The sequence below is a fragment of the Oreochromis aureus genome, linkage group 1 (assembly GCF_013358895.1).
Source record: "Oreochromis aureus strain Israel breed Guangdong linkage group 1, ZZ_aureus, whole genome shotgun sequence".
NCBI classification, from domain to species: domain Eukaryota; kingdom Metazoa; phylum Chordata; class Actinopteri; order Cichliformes; family Cichlidae; genus Oreochromis; species Oreochromis aureus.
Genome location: NC_052942.1, coordinates 33,314,282 through 33,333,043, shown reverse-complemented (window position 1 = coordinate 33,333,043; position 18,762 = coordinate 33,314,282). Strand labels below are relative to the sequence as shown.

General features: G+C 38.8%; 1 protein-coding gene across 2 annotated transcripts in view; it reads left to right on the top strand.

Moving 5' to 3' along the window:
- The window catches only part of adcy7 (adenylate cyclase 7), a 64,742-nt gene that overhangs the window by 25,390 nt on the left and 20,590 nt on the right, over nt 1–18,762 (top strand). For both annotated transcript variants that reach the window (XM_031746510.2, XM_031746509.2), the window contains exons 2-7: nt 5,504–6,246; nt 10,099–10,296; nt 11,644–11,805; nt 12,380–12,529; nt 15,819–15,979; nt 18,230–18,341. In XM_031746510.2, the coding sequence (XP_031602370.1) occupies nt 6,079–6,246; nt 10,099–10,296; nt 11,644–11,805; nt 12,380–12,529; nt 15,819–15,979; nt 18,230–18,341 (951 nt within the window). In that variant the 5' untranslated portion in view covers nt 5,504–6,078. The remainder of the gene's footprint in view (nt 1–5,503; nt 6,247–10,098; nt 10,297–11,643; nt 11,806–12,379; nt 12,530–15,818; nt 15,980–18,229; nt 18,342–18,762) is intronic.

The window sequence follows — 18,762 nt, the reverse complement described above, 5'->3', positions numbered from 1 at the left end:
GATATGGAAAAGGACAAATCCTAATCTAATATGCTGGATGCATTTTTGAACATACATAAGTCATCAGTTTATGTAAAGGTGTGCGGGCAAGCTCCTCCACAATTACAAAGGTAGTCCACCCCTAACCTACCCCTGTCCTGACTGGGATAAACCTTGTTCCGTGTACTGACTGAAATATGATAGTATTAATCATAATCGATTATGCCTTGATTATGGCCCTCCGAGCAAATACTCAGGACATTTAAACACTTCATGTTACTAGATGCTGTTACTCTCTGTTTAGTTTTGGTAACAGCTGGTTTAAATTCAGGATTCAGGCACAGTTTACATGAGTTTTCTAGCTACAGACAGAGAAATCATTTATATTAACTCACAGAGTAGATTGAACAAGGGGGAAGGACAAGAGAACCCATGCGTGGGAAAGTAAGAACTAGAGAGCATATATATAGACGGCTGAAAATGAAATCAGCGATAGTTCCTAAATATATAAATTTACTTTTAGTTAGTTTTGTGTAAGTGTACAAAAATAAACTGCAGCATTGAGATTTGCAAAGTTTGACAATGGGTCTTTAACTCATTTCACGAGTGGGTTGTATGTGGATTGAAGACGTATTTGGTATATGCATGTTGACTTTATAAAGTGACTAATAAGGCTAGATTAACAACCTCAATAGCAGTTAATAATAAAAGGAATAAAAATAGGTAATAATAAAATTAATTATCAGAGATTAATTAGTGGGTCATGTTTAGATATTTGTGACTTAAATTCTTGGTAATACTAAGCGAGCTCTGTCAGGTGCCTCGGGTTGATATGCCCTTTACCCACATCACCTTTAACCCTGACTCTGTAGAGCATGGGTTGAAAAATGCGGTTGTCTGTCTTTAACAGAGGTCACTCTTTGTCCCTTTTTTGTCCAAGCTTATTGAATACCAACACAAAGGCGACCATAAAAGCAGAGTAGTTTTCTTTTGGAATGAGGCCTGCCTGTTTGCTCTCCATAAAAAGGATTCGAATGGGCTTAGGCTTGGTGATGATTCAACTAGATCAGATAACGTTGGCTTATTTCCAATGAGGTGATTACTTAGCATAAATAGAATAGATTGACCATTTCTGAGCAGCACTCAAGCATACAATTTGAAATCATCAATGAAGAATTCATGCCCTTTCAATCGGACTCTGAAAGTACGAATTTAATGTGCTAAAGTACGGAGCCAAAACTGAGATTGTGTCAAGGTCTAAAAATCCAGGCGCTGCACTGTATCTAGTCGCTTGACAGGACACCTCTAGTTGCTTCCTGTTAGGCCTCTGGTGTTTTTGGCTGCCCAGCGGATACCTACTCCTGCTTTGTTTCCCGAGAGGCTGAAGATGTCATTCTGCTGCTCAACAGACTGCTGGTGCACAACACACAAAAAGTATCCGTGGGTCAATATGGAGAAGGGATGTCAAACAAGTGGTCTCGAGGCCCAGCTAGCTTTCCTGTCCCTGGTTTGGTGATGCAGAGCTAAGACAGTAGTGATTTTTTATTTCTTTGTATTTTAGATCCAGACAAGTCATTAAGATTTTGTAACTAAGCAATAGTAATTTAAAACTGTACAGGTGAAGGGTCACAGCATGATTAATAATAACAGTAGATAGCTGACAGGTATTGCTAAATAAAACGTGTCAGGTTGTTTGTCATCTGTTTTGTAAACGGATCACTCATTAAATATGAGAACATATGACAGATCACCTTAGTGGCTTATGTTCTTTACACTCAAGGAATGGGAAAATCTATATTTTTTTTAATTCATTGCATTGTTCTCTGTGAATATGTCCTCAGGCTATTAATACAGAGGTCTGCTGTAACTTCCTCAATCATTCGAGAGCTACCTGGATGTTAGCCTGGAATCATGCATAAGCACTCAGACACATCAACATAATCTTTGCTCATTGCCTGCCCCATCCTCTGGATTTACAGTGGGTTTGTCCAGAAAATGAAAATGAAATTTAAGTTTTAAGGGTTTTTATTTTTTTGCAAAGGCACAAGTCACACCAACATCACTGTACAGAACTATCGATCCAATCACTTCAAGTATTCAGGGATTTGGTGCACACTTAAATATAATAGGGACTTGGTTCTGTGTATGTTAGTGTAACTTTTCATTTTAGTCACATACACATATGATGCTTACCACACTTGTCATAGTCATTGTCTTTTCTTCTGGAACTATCCGTTTTGAGAGCTCCCAGTCATCTCACCCTCCCTTTTCCTTGACACCAGGACCTATACTTCCTACTGCTCAGAAGCAAGCACACAGTGACGTTGGTTGGTTTTGTATGGCTGCTCTTCGAGAATTCAGTGACGCCAATTTACAAGGGTGCTATGTGATCCTTTCATTTGCCAGGCTTTTATAGTGAAAGGCCTGGCAGTCAGTACAGCAGTTTCAATCCTACTAGCTGAGAGACTCTGCTCTATTGAGGCATACAGCCCTGTGTGTTCTCCCAGCTCCATGCCACAGAGCAGCCACAGGTTTGATGGTTCTGCTTTTTTGCTATGGTTACTTTAGAGTTGAAGTATAAAAAGCAGTGTCAGGGCCTAGAGCTTTGACATGTGGTAAATGGGAGTCTTTGCAGTGTGGATTGGTTACCTAAAGACTAGACAAACCCATTAAATACTTAAGTCATTGGGTCATCCTTTCATCAGTGATTGAAGTTATGGGTGTTTTGTTAAATTTCTTTCCTTGTCATTGAGGGGGAAAAATGGAGCTGAAGTAGGGGCTTATTGGCTTTGTTCTTAGATTTGCCACTTAAATTCTGAGAACCAATAAAAATCCTGTCTTAACAGGTTTAAACTAAATTCTTTCTAATCTCCTCTTTTGGTAAATCTAAAAATAAGGTTTAAAAAACCTTTTTCCCCACAAATTATACTTTTACTACAAAATTATGGCTTCTTTTACGGCTTAGTCCAGAAAACCGACACAAACATCTCTTCTCACCCCACCAGTCCGCTGAACAAATCTTGTGGATAAGGCAAAAAAAAAAAAAAAGGGTCCACTTTCCTATGTCTTTAGTACAGTTTAAAAAGAAAAACTGCTGAATGTTATTTTTTTCACTTCACTGTATAGTTTCTGTTATATAGGAAGATATATTGCCAGATAGCAAATAGAAAGACTGCTGCGAGTCCATTGATAGGTAGTGTCCTTGAGATCTAGTGTAGGTATAATAGCTCCCTTGTTCCCTCTTAGACACACTGTCTGGACTGTTTCAGTTCACTTTAAACTGCTTCATGTGTTAAATTATCCCATAATGCGCTAAATTGGATTCCTGTTGAGTTCCCCATCTTTTCATCAGGTGTTATCACAAGTTTATTTGATGTTTTGCACCATCGGTTCAGTGTTTTTTTTTTTTACCCATGCATGTCAAGTTTCCCATGCATGTGATCATAAAGGTATATATAGCTGACATGTTCATTCCTCATTTATCCTGACATTTATAGTAACATGTTTAAAGGATGTGCTTACAGCTGTTCCCATGTTTAAGGTCTAGACATGGTATTTAGTGGTTATGCGGAGTAAATGAATCCTACAGGGTCAACAGCCACTAAACAGGGTTCCCTTCTTGCAGGCCAGCTGGTTCCTACTGATGCAATTGGAGGGCTTGATCCCCCACTATGCACTTTATTTTACCTCCCTGCTCACCCTGTTGCTTTTACCGCCCTCAGACTGCCAGCTGAGTGTTATTTGAGGCTGGGGAGACCAGCTAGATGATGTTGTGTCCAGCAGCAGGGGTGAAAGGGAAAGTTCAAAGTGGCTGTAAACTTCCATTGGACGAGTCCTCACAGTACTTATTGTGGCAGTGCATTTTATTACTACAAAGCTGAAGGATTGCGGCTGACTCTTCACCTACACACAGTGTTATAGCTGTCCTGTCTTTTTTTTTTTTTTTTTTTTTTTTCTCTGCCTTACTCCTCCCTCAGCTCTTTTTATGGCACATGGCATCCGCTTCAGTTGCTATGCGAGAGACAAGTATGAAGTGGTGTCTTCCACACGTTGCACACTAGGGCAATGATATAAGCAAGTGGAGGAAATGAGGTTTCTATTAACAGCGGTGTGAAGTTCAAACTGCTTCTATTGAGCTTCAGGACAGCACCTTCTCATTCTGTTGCTTAGAAATGGACAAAAAAATGCAAATTCTCCCCTTTGTATTTTATTTCTTTTTTTTAAATTTTTTATTTTTTTTGAGGAATTTAATTTCAAATGTCAGCTTTTAGAAGGATTATGTTAAATTTTGTCAAAACAGTGGTCAATTGGTCTCTTTGGTTTTTAGCATATGGTTTTGAGGATCTCAGCTCAAATGTTTTCTTCAAAAGTAGAGCTGGTATTTAGGCCATGTTCTGGTTTACATGCGTTCATAATGCATACAGTTATAGGAAGCATAAATTTGTGCTTTGTCTGCTTTTGTTACTGGAAGCTGAGCTGCAGCTGTCTGGCTCTTTAGTTTGGTTGTTGAGCAGGCTAGCGAGAGAAATAATTTCCATAACTGTACAGGAGCTCAGAAGCTTGTATTATTCAGTTAATGTGACCACTGTGGTCATCCATGTGGCTGCTTCCTGTAAAGCTTAGAAACACTGGTGTAATCACAAATTCTAAATAGATCAGGCATAAATTTGATCCATATTGAAAACTCTATTTTAGGTGTTGTAAAAGCAGTTCAACAATTCATGTAGTAGACCTCCACAAGAAGTTTTTAAAATAAAATATACTAGACATGCTGCATCCGGCAGAATAGGAAATGTTTTGGGAAGAGGTCAGAGTGACACGTGAGGACGTTTGTTTGGTATCCAGAAGAATGCAATTATAAAAAAGTGAAAAAAATTAATAAACCCGACACTTATGAGCTCTGAGAATCTAAAAGCATTGTTTTGCAAAAAATAAAAAAACATAGACCAAACGTTGCTCACTTGAAGAAAAGAAATAATATCGAACCTTCCCTTAGAATCCATTCAGCCATCCGTCCATAAATTTTGGCTTATCCAGTTCAGGGTCCCAGTGGAGTTGGAGCCTCCCCACCTGTCACACAGCGACTGTCCCAGTTGTCAAAGGTTAATTTCTCCTAGAATGAAAAATGAAAAATATTTAAAACCTTCTGGAAACTCTCTGTGATTCAGATCTAACAGAAAGTTGATCAGAAGAGAGCCAGGATCCTGCACATAGCAGACAGGGGTTTTTTATGCATAGATTTTTGCATAGATTTTACATAAGTATGAGAGTTCAGGTGTGAGTAAACCTGTGCTCTGTGACTGATTTGGATATCTCTTTATGAGCCCATAAAGTGCCTGACTATTTGTTCCCTTTTGTGTAGTGTAAAGCATATGAAAAAAACCTTAAAATAATTTCAGCCTTAATTTTTTGCCATGTTTTATATGAAACCTGTGTTCATTTTGTGATTTTGTGTGTGTGATTTTGAAAATCTTTATCATTTTCTTTTTCTCTTTCCTTTGTCTTGCCTTCTTCCATCCTTCAGGTGCCTTTCAGGACTGGAGTTCCCAACCTCTGTGCTGAGTTACATCCTAAATCCTGGTGGGATCACGACTGACCTTTGTTGCTCCCCTCATCGGCTCCTGTTTCCCTCCCGCTCTTCCTCCAAACTTCTCTCCTCCCCTTTCTTAAACTCTGTTCCCCTCCTCCTCTGTGTCTGTCTTTCCTGGGCTTATTACTCACTGAAGGGAGCAGCACAGTAGCTGGCAAAGGATGAAGCGGGTCTGCCTGCCAACACCAGACAGAGGATAGAAGCCACAAAAGGACTCGCAAGGGGGGCAAGAGAGGCCAAGAGGGAGAGAGACTGAGAAGAAATCTATCAGAGAGAACCACAACGATAGTGTGAGAAGCAACAACAATCAAGATGCCACGCCGGAAAGACAGAAGTTTCATCAGCTAGAAAGCCGCCACTAGCAGATCTATAACTCTGAACTTTTTTTTTTTTTTTTTTTTTAAACAAACTTCTAACCTGCACACACAAAAATAAGTTGTGGAGACAGATACTCCTACCCTCTGGAGTCCTTGTTAACACCTGCTATGCCTCTTTAAAAAGTGTTAGCCATGCCAGCCAAGGGAAAGTACCTGTTGAACGACCAGGAAATGGTCAGAAATGAGGCACTCTACCGCAAATACTCCTGGACCAGCCAGTATCAGCTGCTGGTACTCCTGCTGGGCCTCTCCATGCTCTTCTGTGTATTTCTCCTTATTCTGTTCTTTGCCCTCCGATTGGTGAGTTTTAACATACACATTTGTTTAAAAGTTATACTGACTGCAAACACTGGAATGCCTGCTTTCAAGCATTATACCTTTAAATATGAATCCCAGTCTGTGATTTTTAACGATACAGTTATTATATTCATGACCTCTGAGGCAGAGGAGAGGAGTCACTGGAAATGATCAATAGTTCTTTTGAATTCCTTCCCGTGACTAATCATTGGGCTTCAACTACATAAAAGGTATTAATTGGCATTAAAATGTCTTAAGTCAGTTTTTCATATACTAAGATATGGGCACCTGGATTTTAATAATTGTACATGACATTATAATTTAAAACCTCCAAAATATGATTGCTAGGTTGCACTGTCGAGTAATGAAAATTGGCTCCTTTGCCAAGATTTTACCCAACAGCTGAATCCAGCATGCAGGTTTTCAGCAACACATGATGCATTTTGTGTGGAAAGTGTTTCCGGTGTGGCACAGTAGGAATCAGGGAAGTGGAATCCAGTGCAAGTTCCAGTTCAAGTAATTCTCGCAAAGTAGCTTGACTAGATTAGATTAAAAATACTTTAAAAAAGTCTTAAACCAAATATGCTATAAACTTACTGGAACTCAAATTGCTTTTTTTAGCCTTACTGATTTGCCTATCTAGGAATCATGCAGTGAGTGTAAGGAATAAATGAATTTCTGAAAATTAGTAGCCTCCATAAACTGTTGTATAACAATTAAATAAAAAAAAAATACACAACCTGACTTTCACAGCATGGTCTCTTATGACAATGACAGCAAGATGCTGCACATAAACAGCAGCTCTTGTAGTCATAAACTCAGTTTTTCTACCTGGCATTTTCTTTTCAATTGATGAAATTATGTTAGAAAAGCAAATTAAAGAAATCACTCATCCAAGACGGTATGCAGTTAACAATTAAGATGCTCTAGATTTAAAAAAAAAAAAAAAAAAGAAAGTAACCAGCTTGGTTCAAGTATTGTTTTGAGGCACATCTTAGAAGATTATTATTATTTAGTCAAGGAAAGGACCTGCTGAGCCAACATAAACAAACACACCTGCAGTTTTCCTGCTTTTTGCATCACTGTTAGCTTTTATTGCTAGATGACACAAATTGCTGTTGCAAGTATTGAAATGCACCAACGATGAAACATCATTGATGTTTCTTTGAGAGTTATTTTAAAGAACTACAAACCTGTCACATCCTGCTTTAACGATGATAAGTTTTAGTTAGTCGATTGGTGTTTGGGGGAGAGATTTGGCATATTAGGACAGCAGCAGTAGCATGCTGTGTTATGAAGCAGGATGTGGCTGGATGTTCAGTTTGAAACCTTAGGTCACCTGTGAAAATGTGGGAGAAAAAAAAAAGCACTCCTCTATTTTGATAGCTGCTTGAATAAAGCACTGTGGGTACAGATGTAGAGGAGTGTGAATGAGTGAGTGATTGTGTAACTGTTTTAATGTGAAGGAGGATGTATCTGAAGTAGGCATGAATATAGGGAATGCATATTTCAGTTTCAAGATTATATAAGGTTATACTGTTTTTGTGCAGGAAACGACGTGAAGTGTGTGTTGTCTCAGTGTCTCGTTTATCCACAGAGAGATGCGAGGTCAAGGTCGGCTAGAGAGGGCTCAGAAATACTTGCGTTTAGTTCCTTTTTTCCTCTGAGGCACGTTCTCTCTGTTAATTGTTTTACCCAGCAGTTAAAACTTGCATCAACTTTGTTGGAAATTTGAATAGAATAAAACAAATCAAGAGAAAACTAAGACATGCAGTAAAATGTTTAAAACAATGCAGCTGTCAGAGTACAGCGACTGCAATTGTGCTTCCTACCGTGACAAGAAAAGACATGTATTCATTGAGTTCTGCTGTTCAGCGGCATGCTGTTGATTTTGGCACGATGGCAGGCAGCTGCTACAGCTTCTGTCACCGTAGCTTATATTGCTTTCTTCTGCTGGAAAAATCATTTTAACCTTCCTTCTATTGTGTTGCTGCGGTCTTTTTGGCACACTCCTTTTTTTTTTTCATGTCTCTCTCAAACATTGGTTCCATCACTCTTGTATCCACTTTACACACACACATGCTCGCACGTCCATGTTGGTAATATGTAGCTTCTCATTTGGATTTCAAAATATGTAAAATCTATTCACACCTTCAGCAATCCCCTGGCATACCACCACACACTGCTTTTTTTCCTTTCCTTTTTTTCCCTTTCCTTTCCTCTCTTCTGCGCATACAGTTGCCAGGGGTACAGAGGAGTTAAGAGAAAATGTTGGGATGGAGCTTGTATAACACTGTTATTAAATGCAAAGGAGGGGCACAGTGTCGCTTAGGGGGTGGCCATCAGTGTCAGGCAGTCACTTTCGACTTATGTAACTCTTCTTCAGTCGTGGATATTGGATGATAAATGAAGGAAAAACTAGAGAAAACTGGCGTTAAAAGTGCATCTTGTAACACCTGTCTCGGGTCCTCATTGCCTGGAAGGTTCTTTAAATTTTATCCAAATACAATGGCTATAGCATGTATAGCACCTGTATAGCATGTCCCACAGAACTTTGAACACCCTGGCTAGTTTTGTGTGATTTTTTTTTTTTTTTTTTTTTTTCTTCTCCCCCCCTCCTTGGTGTGCCACATGTTAAACATTAAAGCCGTATCTGCTCACGTGGATTTCTCTGCAGCTGAAACGAAGTAATTGTGCTTTTGCTGCCGTCAGAAAGGTTTTGTCAAGACTCGCATCTACACGGGGAGCGGAAAATGTTTTAGTTGAGATCTGGCCTTTTCCAGTGCTGCCATGGTAACCAGAAAGCTCAACATACAATGCAGAGATGGCCTTCTCCGCTCAGAGATCTATTGACTCTGACTTTGTGCGTCTGTCTCACTCCTGAGCGCTCTTTTAACCCCTTACTTTCTCTTGCGTCCTCCCTCCAACACCTACTCTCTCTCCCACTTAACGCCAAGGCAATCACACATCATGTGCACACATGGACGAACATGGCTGCTGTTCTCATGCATGTATTTACCTACTCTTTTGATACACAAACATAGACACACAAACGCTCTTCTTTTCACAAATGCATTCTTTTTCCCCCCCTTTGTGCCAGCTTCTCACTGTGCAGTAACTCAATTAGGAAGATGTTGGCCTGGAGGCAACAGCACATGAAGCAGAGACAACTGTGAATAAAGACACGCAGTAATCTCACATAGGCCTTTGTTCTCAGGAGCATTTTATGTTGATTTTTTTTACCTTCAGCTTCAACTGCAGATATAAACGATACAAAAAAACAAAAATATTGAGCTGCTCGTTCAAATATTTTTTTTAAAGTATATATAAGTAGGCTCTACAGTACATGCAAGCAGGTGAAAATATAGATTTTTCACACAAAATTTACAAATACTTCACAGTATTGGCAAAATCCATAATGTTTGCTTTTCATCTTGTGGGAAATAAAGGAGGTTATTGCAGGTAGTGCCATTATTAGTTGTGCTTCTTCACACTAGATGGCTAACATAGTTCTTCTGCCACTGATACACCTGTGGTTCATGCACAAATGTAGCCACTGACCCGAAACTTGCCTAATATTGTGTTTAAAAACTAGGAGCTGTCTCTTGTTAAACCTGACTGCAAATACTTGTAATAGAACTTATGTTATACAGCAGTCCTCTGTGGAAAAACCTCTGCTTCAATTGAGCAAACTACTGAGATGTTACCTAAACAATATGTTATAATTTAAACCTTGGAAACCTGGTTGAGGATAAGCTGTTGATCATCTTCAACCAGGCTTGAAAGACACTGAGCAACCCTGTAAGAGTTTAACAAATTGTGTTTTTATTTTTCTCTCCCTGGCTTCTGGTATAGGGAGCCAAGGAACATTATGTCTTTGTGAGTGTGGTGAGCGCCAGCCTGTGTGTGTTCCTAGCTGTGCTTGTGCTGGTGTGTACAGACGTACTCACACAGCGATGGAGGCGTCTGCTAGGCCTGATTGTATGGGCAACACACCTCACCTTGGGCTACACCTTCATCTTCAGTGGACCTATTGTCTTACCTTGGGACCAGGTAACTTCACCTTCCAGCAGAGTTCAAACTGAAGTAATGCAAACCTTTTCCAGAAACCAAAAATCTTTGGAAGCTGTGTAAAATGTGCACAAATACTTAATTCAGTTAGTCCTGAAAACCACATGTTTACTAGAAAAACTACAAAGACAATACACTGAATGGTAGAAATGAAAATGTAAAAATCCATCTTTCCACTTATCCACTTTTTTTCCTGCTTGTCCAATCGAGGGCTGCAGCTTATCCCGGCTGTAATAGGGCAAGAGGCAGGGCAGGTTGCCAGTCTGTCGCAGGGCTAGTACAGGCACCATTCAGACTTACAGTTACACCTGCAACCAATATAGAATCGCCACTTTAGCTAACTGTCTTTGGACTGTGAAAGGAAGCCAGAGCAGTTTTAGAGAACCCTTTAGAGGCACCTACACAGAAGCACACAATGGATTCAAACCCAGGACCTTCTTACTGTGGGCAAACTACTGACACATGCCACCCTTATCTCAAAATAATAGCTTATTTTAAATTTCAGGGACGACGTATGTTTACCACTGTGTTGGATCTTTCCTTCAACACCTGAAGGCCTCCCTTCTGTTGCTGTTGTTGGGTTTCGTAATGCCCCAAACATTATCAATGGGTAACAGGCCTGGACTGCAGGCATCGGTTTTATATCTGACCCTCTGCTACAAACCAAGGCTGTTGAGAAATATATGGAAATTTTTTGACACTCTTTTTCTTGAATATGTCGTAAGTTAAACAACTTTTTCCTGGTATCTTTTATGTTGTTGTGCATTAATGGTGCTCTCATAGATCTTACTTTTGTACTGTGTACTGTTTACAACCCATATGGTCCCTGTCCTCTTTAGACTGGTGTGTATCACTGATGCTTTCCAAAAGGAATTTTCAGACCACGGGGCAGATTTTCACTTTGACTCCATCCATCTTAAGTGAACTTATGCCTAGGTTGGCTTTACTGGTGTTTGTTTAGATAGTTATTTTTTGCATAACTGATTTTGAATCTCCATTAGTGGTTGCAGGGACTGTGCAGTGCTTGGTGAGATCAAGAACATCACGGACATTCAATATTAGCTTTTGTTTTTTTTGTTTCTGCATATAGTATATTTTAGTATATTTAGAAGAAAAAAATTATCAATATTTATACTTTCTAATTCTCCAAGGTCACCAAGTTGCTGGTTTGGTTGCATAAAACAGATTTTTTTCTTCTCATAAATCTTCTACAGCTTAGCTGTGAATAGTCTTTTAGCTTTGGATCTGTGACTAAACACCAGATGATGTAATTGTTCCAAAAACTAGGAATGATTTGAAATGACTCAATCTTTTCCTATATGCTCCCAGGTGCCTTTATTCCTCTTCATCATCTTCTCTGTATACACAATGCTGCCATTCCAGCTGAAGGACGCTGTAGTGCTGAGCGTCATTTCCTCTCTGTCCCACATTTTGGCCATCACAATACACCTCAGCTTTTACAGCACAGAGACCAGATACCTTGCCAACCAGGTAAAATCATTTGAATTGTTCTAGTAATTCTAGTTCTTACTGTTTCTGTGATGTTAATCAGTCTGTGGGTGTTGCTTTAATGCGAAGAATGTGTTCAGGACTTCAGGTCAATATAATTTGTGGGAAAATGGCAAGTTGCAGTTCATAATTACAAGAACGTAGGAATCCTTCAGAAAACACTGAAACTGTAAAAGGTTATATCTACTTTCTTTAAACAGCACGGTGTCAAAATCCATGATTTTTAGTGTGTAACAACTCTGGTATTTTACAATCAATACATTTTTATTCTGCAGATGGCAAACAGTTGAAAACGTACAGATGTGAATCTCAATGTGTAATGTGATGGTGTCAAAATATTGTGTTTATTACTGGCCAAGTTAAACACAAAAAATGGACCAGTACAAAGCCAAAGCCATTGACGTAGGAACTTGAGTATCATTAATTTGTAATGTCCCAGTCCAGCAGGCACACAGAGGTTCAGATTCATGCCTGCGTGTGTGTGTGTTCGTGTGTTTGTGCATAGCAAGTGTTTCAACTTGAGCTCTAACATCTGCTGCTGTGCCTCTTTCTCTAGCTGCTGTCCAACCTAGTGGTGTTTCTGTGCGGCAGTGTGGTGGGAGCCTTTCATAAAGTCCTAATGGAGAAAACCCTGAGGCAGACTTTCCAGGACACCCTGAGGTCCGTGGGTATGCGGATGAAGCTCGAGGTAGAAAAGAGACAACAGGTAATACAGTGGCTTTCATTGTGTGGCATGCATGCTTTAGTATGTGTTGTATGTAAATGTATGAAAATTTGTTTCTGAAAATAGGTCTGCGGTGTAATCACTGGATAAAGCGTGACTTGGGTAACATGGTGCTTTATCATGAGATTTCCCAGCTTTTGTCTATATTTTGAACCTTCACAGAATGTAAACAAGCATTACAGACAAATGAAAATAGCTCATTGTAATCGTTATTGCCATACTCTTATTATTTTATTGCATTTAATTTCTGAGCTTTGCCTTTGGCTGCCCTCACGTTGACTCTCCCATGAATGTTTTCAATGTGACTACCAAATCCTTCTCAAATTAGATTTTCCTGTGATGCCTTTTAAATTACACGCATCTGTGCTGACTTCTTCTACTTCAGAAGCCTTTTTGCAACAATTTTCCCTTTTTATCATTTGTTTTGACTGTTGCTTAGTAGAGGACATAAAACATGCTGACAGGGAGGCTTCAGTGTTGCCTAGCAGGAAAAAAAAGGAATGATATAACCGTTAACATTCAAACTTTCTCTTCTTGTATTTGAACTGTGGCTGGGAAGAGAGGGGAAGGCAGAGAGAGGGAGCGAGAGGAAAAGAGGAACCAATGACAATCGCACACTGTGTCAATTCCACTGGGAAAAGCCCAGTATATTCCCCTGAAATGCTTCTTGGCAGGGTGTGAAGGACATCAAAATGATATTCAAACTGTTTGTTTATGCTCCCATGTGAAACCAACATTAATAAAATTGGTTTAATAACAATGTTTATACATGTTAAAATAAGTATTATACTAGGAATCTTTCATATACATTTTCATTCACATGTACACATTATATAAAGAATGACATTTCCAGAAGCACTTTACAGACCGTCGTCTGTGCAAAGGTCACTTTATGAGAGGTGTTTCTTTTTTTTTTTTTTTTTTTTTTTTTTTTTTTTGTCTGATAAATATTTTCCATTGTGACTAAAAAGCAGGTGATATTGTTGCACAGAGGAGGAAGCATGAGCCCACGCACACACACACACACGCACACACACACGCACACACACACACACACACACACACACACACACACACACAAAATATGCATCTTTAAGGACTAACACATAAAATGCTTTGCCTTAGGTGAGTTCTTAACCCTCATGATCTCGCCCACATTGTTTGTGTTTAAATATTACTACATGTGGATTATTTGTTTTTACTTCGGAGTGGTAGTGACTCAGGAGGTACATCAGAGATCCACTAATCAGAAGATCTGTGGTTACTGCTCCGGCTTCTCCTTTCTACGTGTCGAGGTGTCCGCAATCCAGATACTGAAACAAACATACGAACAAAAAACTGCCCTGATGCGTGTGCGTAACAGCAAAAGTATAATTATCATGAGAGTTTATGTAAATGGGGGACTGTAATTTTATGTATAAACTATTTTGAGTAATTAAGAAGACATAACTGTATGCTGTCTACTGTTTACACTCATTTAAATGCATGTATGTGATCTTACTTCTTAATTTCCCTTTAAATTAATTTTTTTTAAAAAGCGTGAGTATTTGGACTAAAAAAATAAGACTCAAAATTAATTTTCATTCTCTCAGGTCTTTGATATGTTCTGACAGCTTGGAGAGTGTCCAGAAACCCTCCAGGGAAATAAAAGTCTTGTACAACACACTTGGCTTTTCCAAAAAGTCAGAGACATTTCTGACATGTAAACCACCAAAGCACTAAATTTAGACACATAAACAAGGTATATAACATACCTTGCATACCATGAAGTGTGGTAGTGGTATCTCTGTGCCAAGCGAGTGGAGGTTCGCCAGCTCCTGATTAGCTGAAGTAAATAAAAGGGTCCCAGAATAGAGCAATATATTAGATTATCAAGACGATCAGTGGTCTAGGAAGACAATGACTTGAACCGTGTGCCAAATGAAGACAGGAATGGCTTAAAAACAAGAATGTGAATGTTCTTATGTGGCCCAGCTGGAGTCTGGATTGAAAACCCTTAAAAAAGTCAGTTTACAGTTTAATCAATCGAATCTAACTGTTCACACATGCAGCCCTCGTTCCTCCTGCTCTACATCCTAAGCAAATATGAATGGAAAATATTACAAAAAATCAACCCCGCTGAATTACAAGCATTAATAACTCAAAACACTATATACATACACATTTATAACATAGTTCTGAAAAAAAAGTTGTTTTAGCTCCTCCCCTTTTTAGTAAAATTTCTTCTGATTAGCTGTCACTTGCAAAAAGGTTTAACATGAGCATCCATCACTGTAATAGTATGCATATATATATATATATATATATATATATATATATGCAGAAAAATGTGTAAATAGGTCAACTAATTTATTCATGCACAAAGAAATGCACATCAACTTCTCCTTTTAATTCTTTCTGTACAAATACCTTACTCAGATCTCATGATTGTTGTCACCACATTCATCACAATTACAAATGTTGGTCCCCTAAGTCAATTAGCAAAAAAGACTAAGTACTCTTGCTCTAGTCTTTTGAAGGATTTTTAAAATGTCAATGACACGTTTACCTCGCTGAATAAAGGAAATATATTTGAAGCACTTTGCAGTGACTTGTCGAATTTAAATATAACAAGCCTCGTCTCAGCCAGCGTAGTCAGATGATGTAACCTGCAGCCCTTCAGATGGTATGAGAAGGGATTAATCATTTCTTTGGAAGTTGGCTTGTCAGACTTGTGTCTTAATGAAGCAGTTGAACTTTGCACATTTCTCAGGCCTCAGGGTATTATGGCTCCAATTCTCTTTATGAATGCATCATGCTATACACACATTTCTTCTGCTGTCTCATGTTAACCATGGACTAGATGCGATAGCCGCATAATGATACACTCTTTGTATGTGTTTGGTGCCACTGCACCACTTTTAACCCAGTGTGAATATTCTGGTCCCTATATAAACCACTCCTGCTCTGAATGCGAAGTAAAAGTTCACAGGTGTGGGGACAGTGCTGAGGAAATAATAGGACCGATACAGACTGGGACTCAAAGTATGATGTGATTACAGAGAGAATTAAAAATGGTCACAGGAATTGGAGGTTTTGTGCCTGTGTGCTACTCATCATATTTGTGGATGTCTTCTGTTCCACCCTTTCTGTTTCTGGTAGACCTTTGTTCACTACAGGACTTGACCACTCATGACTATATACTGAGTGCAGCAGTCAAATAAGCTTAATTTCCTGACTCTCCTAAATTGCACTTATGTAACTAATTGTGTGTGTCTGTTTGTATTTGCAGGAGAACCTGCTGCAGTCTGTGTTGCCAGTCTACATCTCCATGAAGATGAAATTGGCAATAATGGAGCGCTTGCAAGAATGTAAAGACAAAGAAGAGCAACAACGACTCGTCAAAGATAACAACTTCAAAAGCCTCTATGTCAAGAGGCATGAAAATGTCAGGTACAACCTCCACCATCTTTGGGATCGCAATATTATTTTAAATAATAGCCTCATTGTAGAAGCCTCATTTTAGTCAAAAAATGCACTCATTGTTCTGGCAGCAGATGTTGGCTGTCCAATCTGACATTTTGGAAATAAGTGTCTGTGGCCTGAATTTGCTCTGCTTATAATTATTAACACTGACAGATTTCCAGACTAAATAAAAGACTACATTTGTGTAAGCTAAAAATGAATCACCTCAGATGGGTTGTGACTCATATCTAGTATGCGTGTCTTGTAAAAGACCCGCATGTTAAACAGAAGTATTTTATTGTATTCATCGCGTTGTCTTTGAATTAGAAAGGAGTTTTCTTTAAGTAATTAAAAGAAATGTATTGTATTGCATTCTTAATCTAAATGTAAATCCTCAGGCATCACTTCATAAAACAAACAAGGCAAGAAAAAAGCAGGGGGGAGAAAGCGATTCGAGACCAATTCTCTCTAAATACTGGAGATTACTATGTCTGTTTTCCGAGCAGTGACCCAAATATAGCTCTGCTTTATGAGGTTTTCATTAATTTAACAAGTGCTGACCGATATCAGGGCAGCTGAAAGCGAAATGATTTTCCTGATAAGTAAACAGGACGCCGTTCTCATCTCACGTCACTAAAAGCATTGCAGGTTTTCCTAAGAGCAAACTGAATACTCCGTAAAGGCAGTTGTTTTTTAACAATATTCTGCACATGGACGCAAAATGAAACTGTAATGGCATTAAACAAAAAAAAAAAAACTAAACTATTTTCTTTTTAAGATGTTTGAAGAAATGCTTGAAGATCTATAGAGGTTTTGAATTTTGCAATCAAAGGTCCATTGTGGCATCATCTTGGCTTCCATGTTCATTTAAGGTCACTGCAAAAAGGTGTTAAATGATAGGCCGTGTCCCATACAAGTCTCTATAATTACCTGAGTCAGCCCAGTAATTAGCTGTGTTCTCAGTCTCCTGAAACACCTGGCTCACTTCAGTCACGTAGTGGAAGCAGGTGCAGTATCTGTGTTCATCTGCTGGTCACTTTACTGCCAGCGTTACTCAGGCCACGCTTCAATGGTGTCAGTAATCAGCTCCACTCAGTGCATTCGCCTATATGTACACAAGCTTTGAATATTTGTGGTTGTTTTTATTAGAGTTTAACAGTTCCAAATAAACTGAACCATGGGTATTCTTGGACATAGTTGATGGCTTCTTTAATAGTTCCCTTCAGTAGTCTTTTCTAAGCCAGATAAAACAAATCACATCATGCTTCGTGCAGCATTAACCACGACTGTTGACATAACCTCTAATATGGTCAAGTGATTGTATTCACTTAGCTGGTGTGAATACAGATATGTTAAGACAATGAATCCATTGCTCTCTCTTTGTTTGAATTCATGCCAAGCTTCTAGTCTTTATGTTGGTGGTGTCAGGGTCTTTGATAGGTCATATAAGATATCAGTGTTCCTTTGTGGTTTGCTGATGGGTAGTTTTCATAATGCCTGGCCTGTGATTCAGCATTTGAACCAAACATGCCTTTCAATCAGGTCTACTGAAGTTTAATGGGTGATAGTACAGATATTTTTGCCGATCAATCCCGATCAGCACAGCCCATAATGGTCACAATGGATCATAATGGGCTGTGCTGAGAAAAGCTGCCGTTTTGGGGCCAAATTTGAAGGACTAAAACTGTTTGAGCATTACGGCCATTAGTATCCTCCAGTCCACTGCACATTGGTTGATTGTTAACAGAGCCTTCAGGAAGTCCTTGTCAGCATCTATAGTTAATTGGTTGAGTGACGAAAGCCACTGTATTGAATGATGAAAGACAGGATTTGTTGTTCTGCCAGTATTTGTTCTTTTTATCAGCCTGGGCATGTGAATCGCAATCACATGGGTTTGGCCCAAAGTAAGCTAAGCCTGGAGGTTTTCTTTAGAAATCTCCTCTTTTAGAATTTAAAGGATGGCTTAATTAGTGGGATTTTTGTAGTTTCTACAATCAAAACATCACCAAACAATTTGAATTTTGAGTTATTCAGTCAGGACCACTGTAGTATTAAAAAACAAAAAAGCTTGACATCAGATGTGTCATTGATAAAGTCAGAAGCATGTATACATGTAAACTTTGCCAGCTCTAAAACCTATTTTGTTTGATAAATGCTTGTTGCACATGTTGAATGGGTATTCTTTAATTACATGTGAATATTTCTGTGTTAAATGTTCATTCACTTAATATCTTTCAGCATTCTGTATGCAGACATTGTCGGTTTCACCCGACTGGCCAGTGACTGTTCTCCCAAGGAGCTGGTCATTATGCTCAATGAACTGTTTGGCAAGTTTGACCAAATTGCCAAGGTGAGTTAAGACATTAAATAAAAATACCTTTTATATCCAAGTGTCGAATACCCAAAGGTAATAGGTAGCGCAAACACAAAACTTCCATTGTTGACGAATCTCAAACACACCAATTTATTTAGCCATGCTAGCAAACATGCTAACATTTCAGCCTTGTGGTCTTCATCAGAGTGTGAAACAAAATAGAGATCATAGATTGTACACACTGCAATCTGTCAGATGATTGGCTAAAAACAATCACATAATAAATCACTTTCTAATCTCATGTCACCCTCTTAACAATATGCAACAGTCATTATAATTCTTAAAACAGAGTCGTGTGTTTACAACTGAGGCTACAAGTTTCATCGTAAACATTCTGTATCATTTTATATATCACTGTTTGCATTGGTGCTTGTTCACAAATGGCAATTTAAGGTAA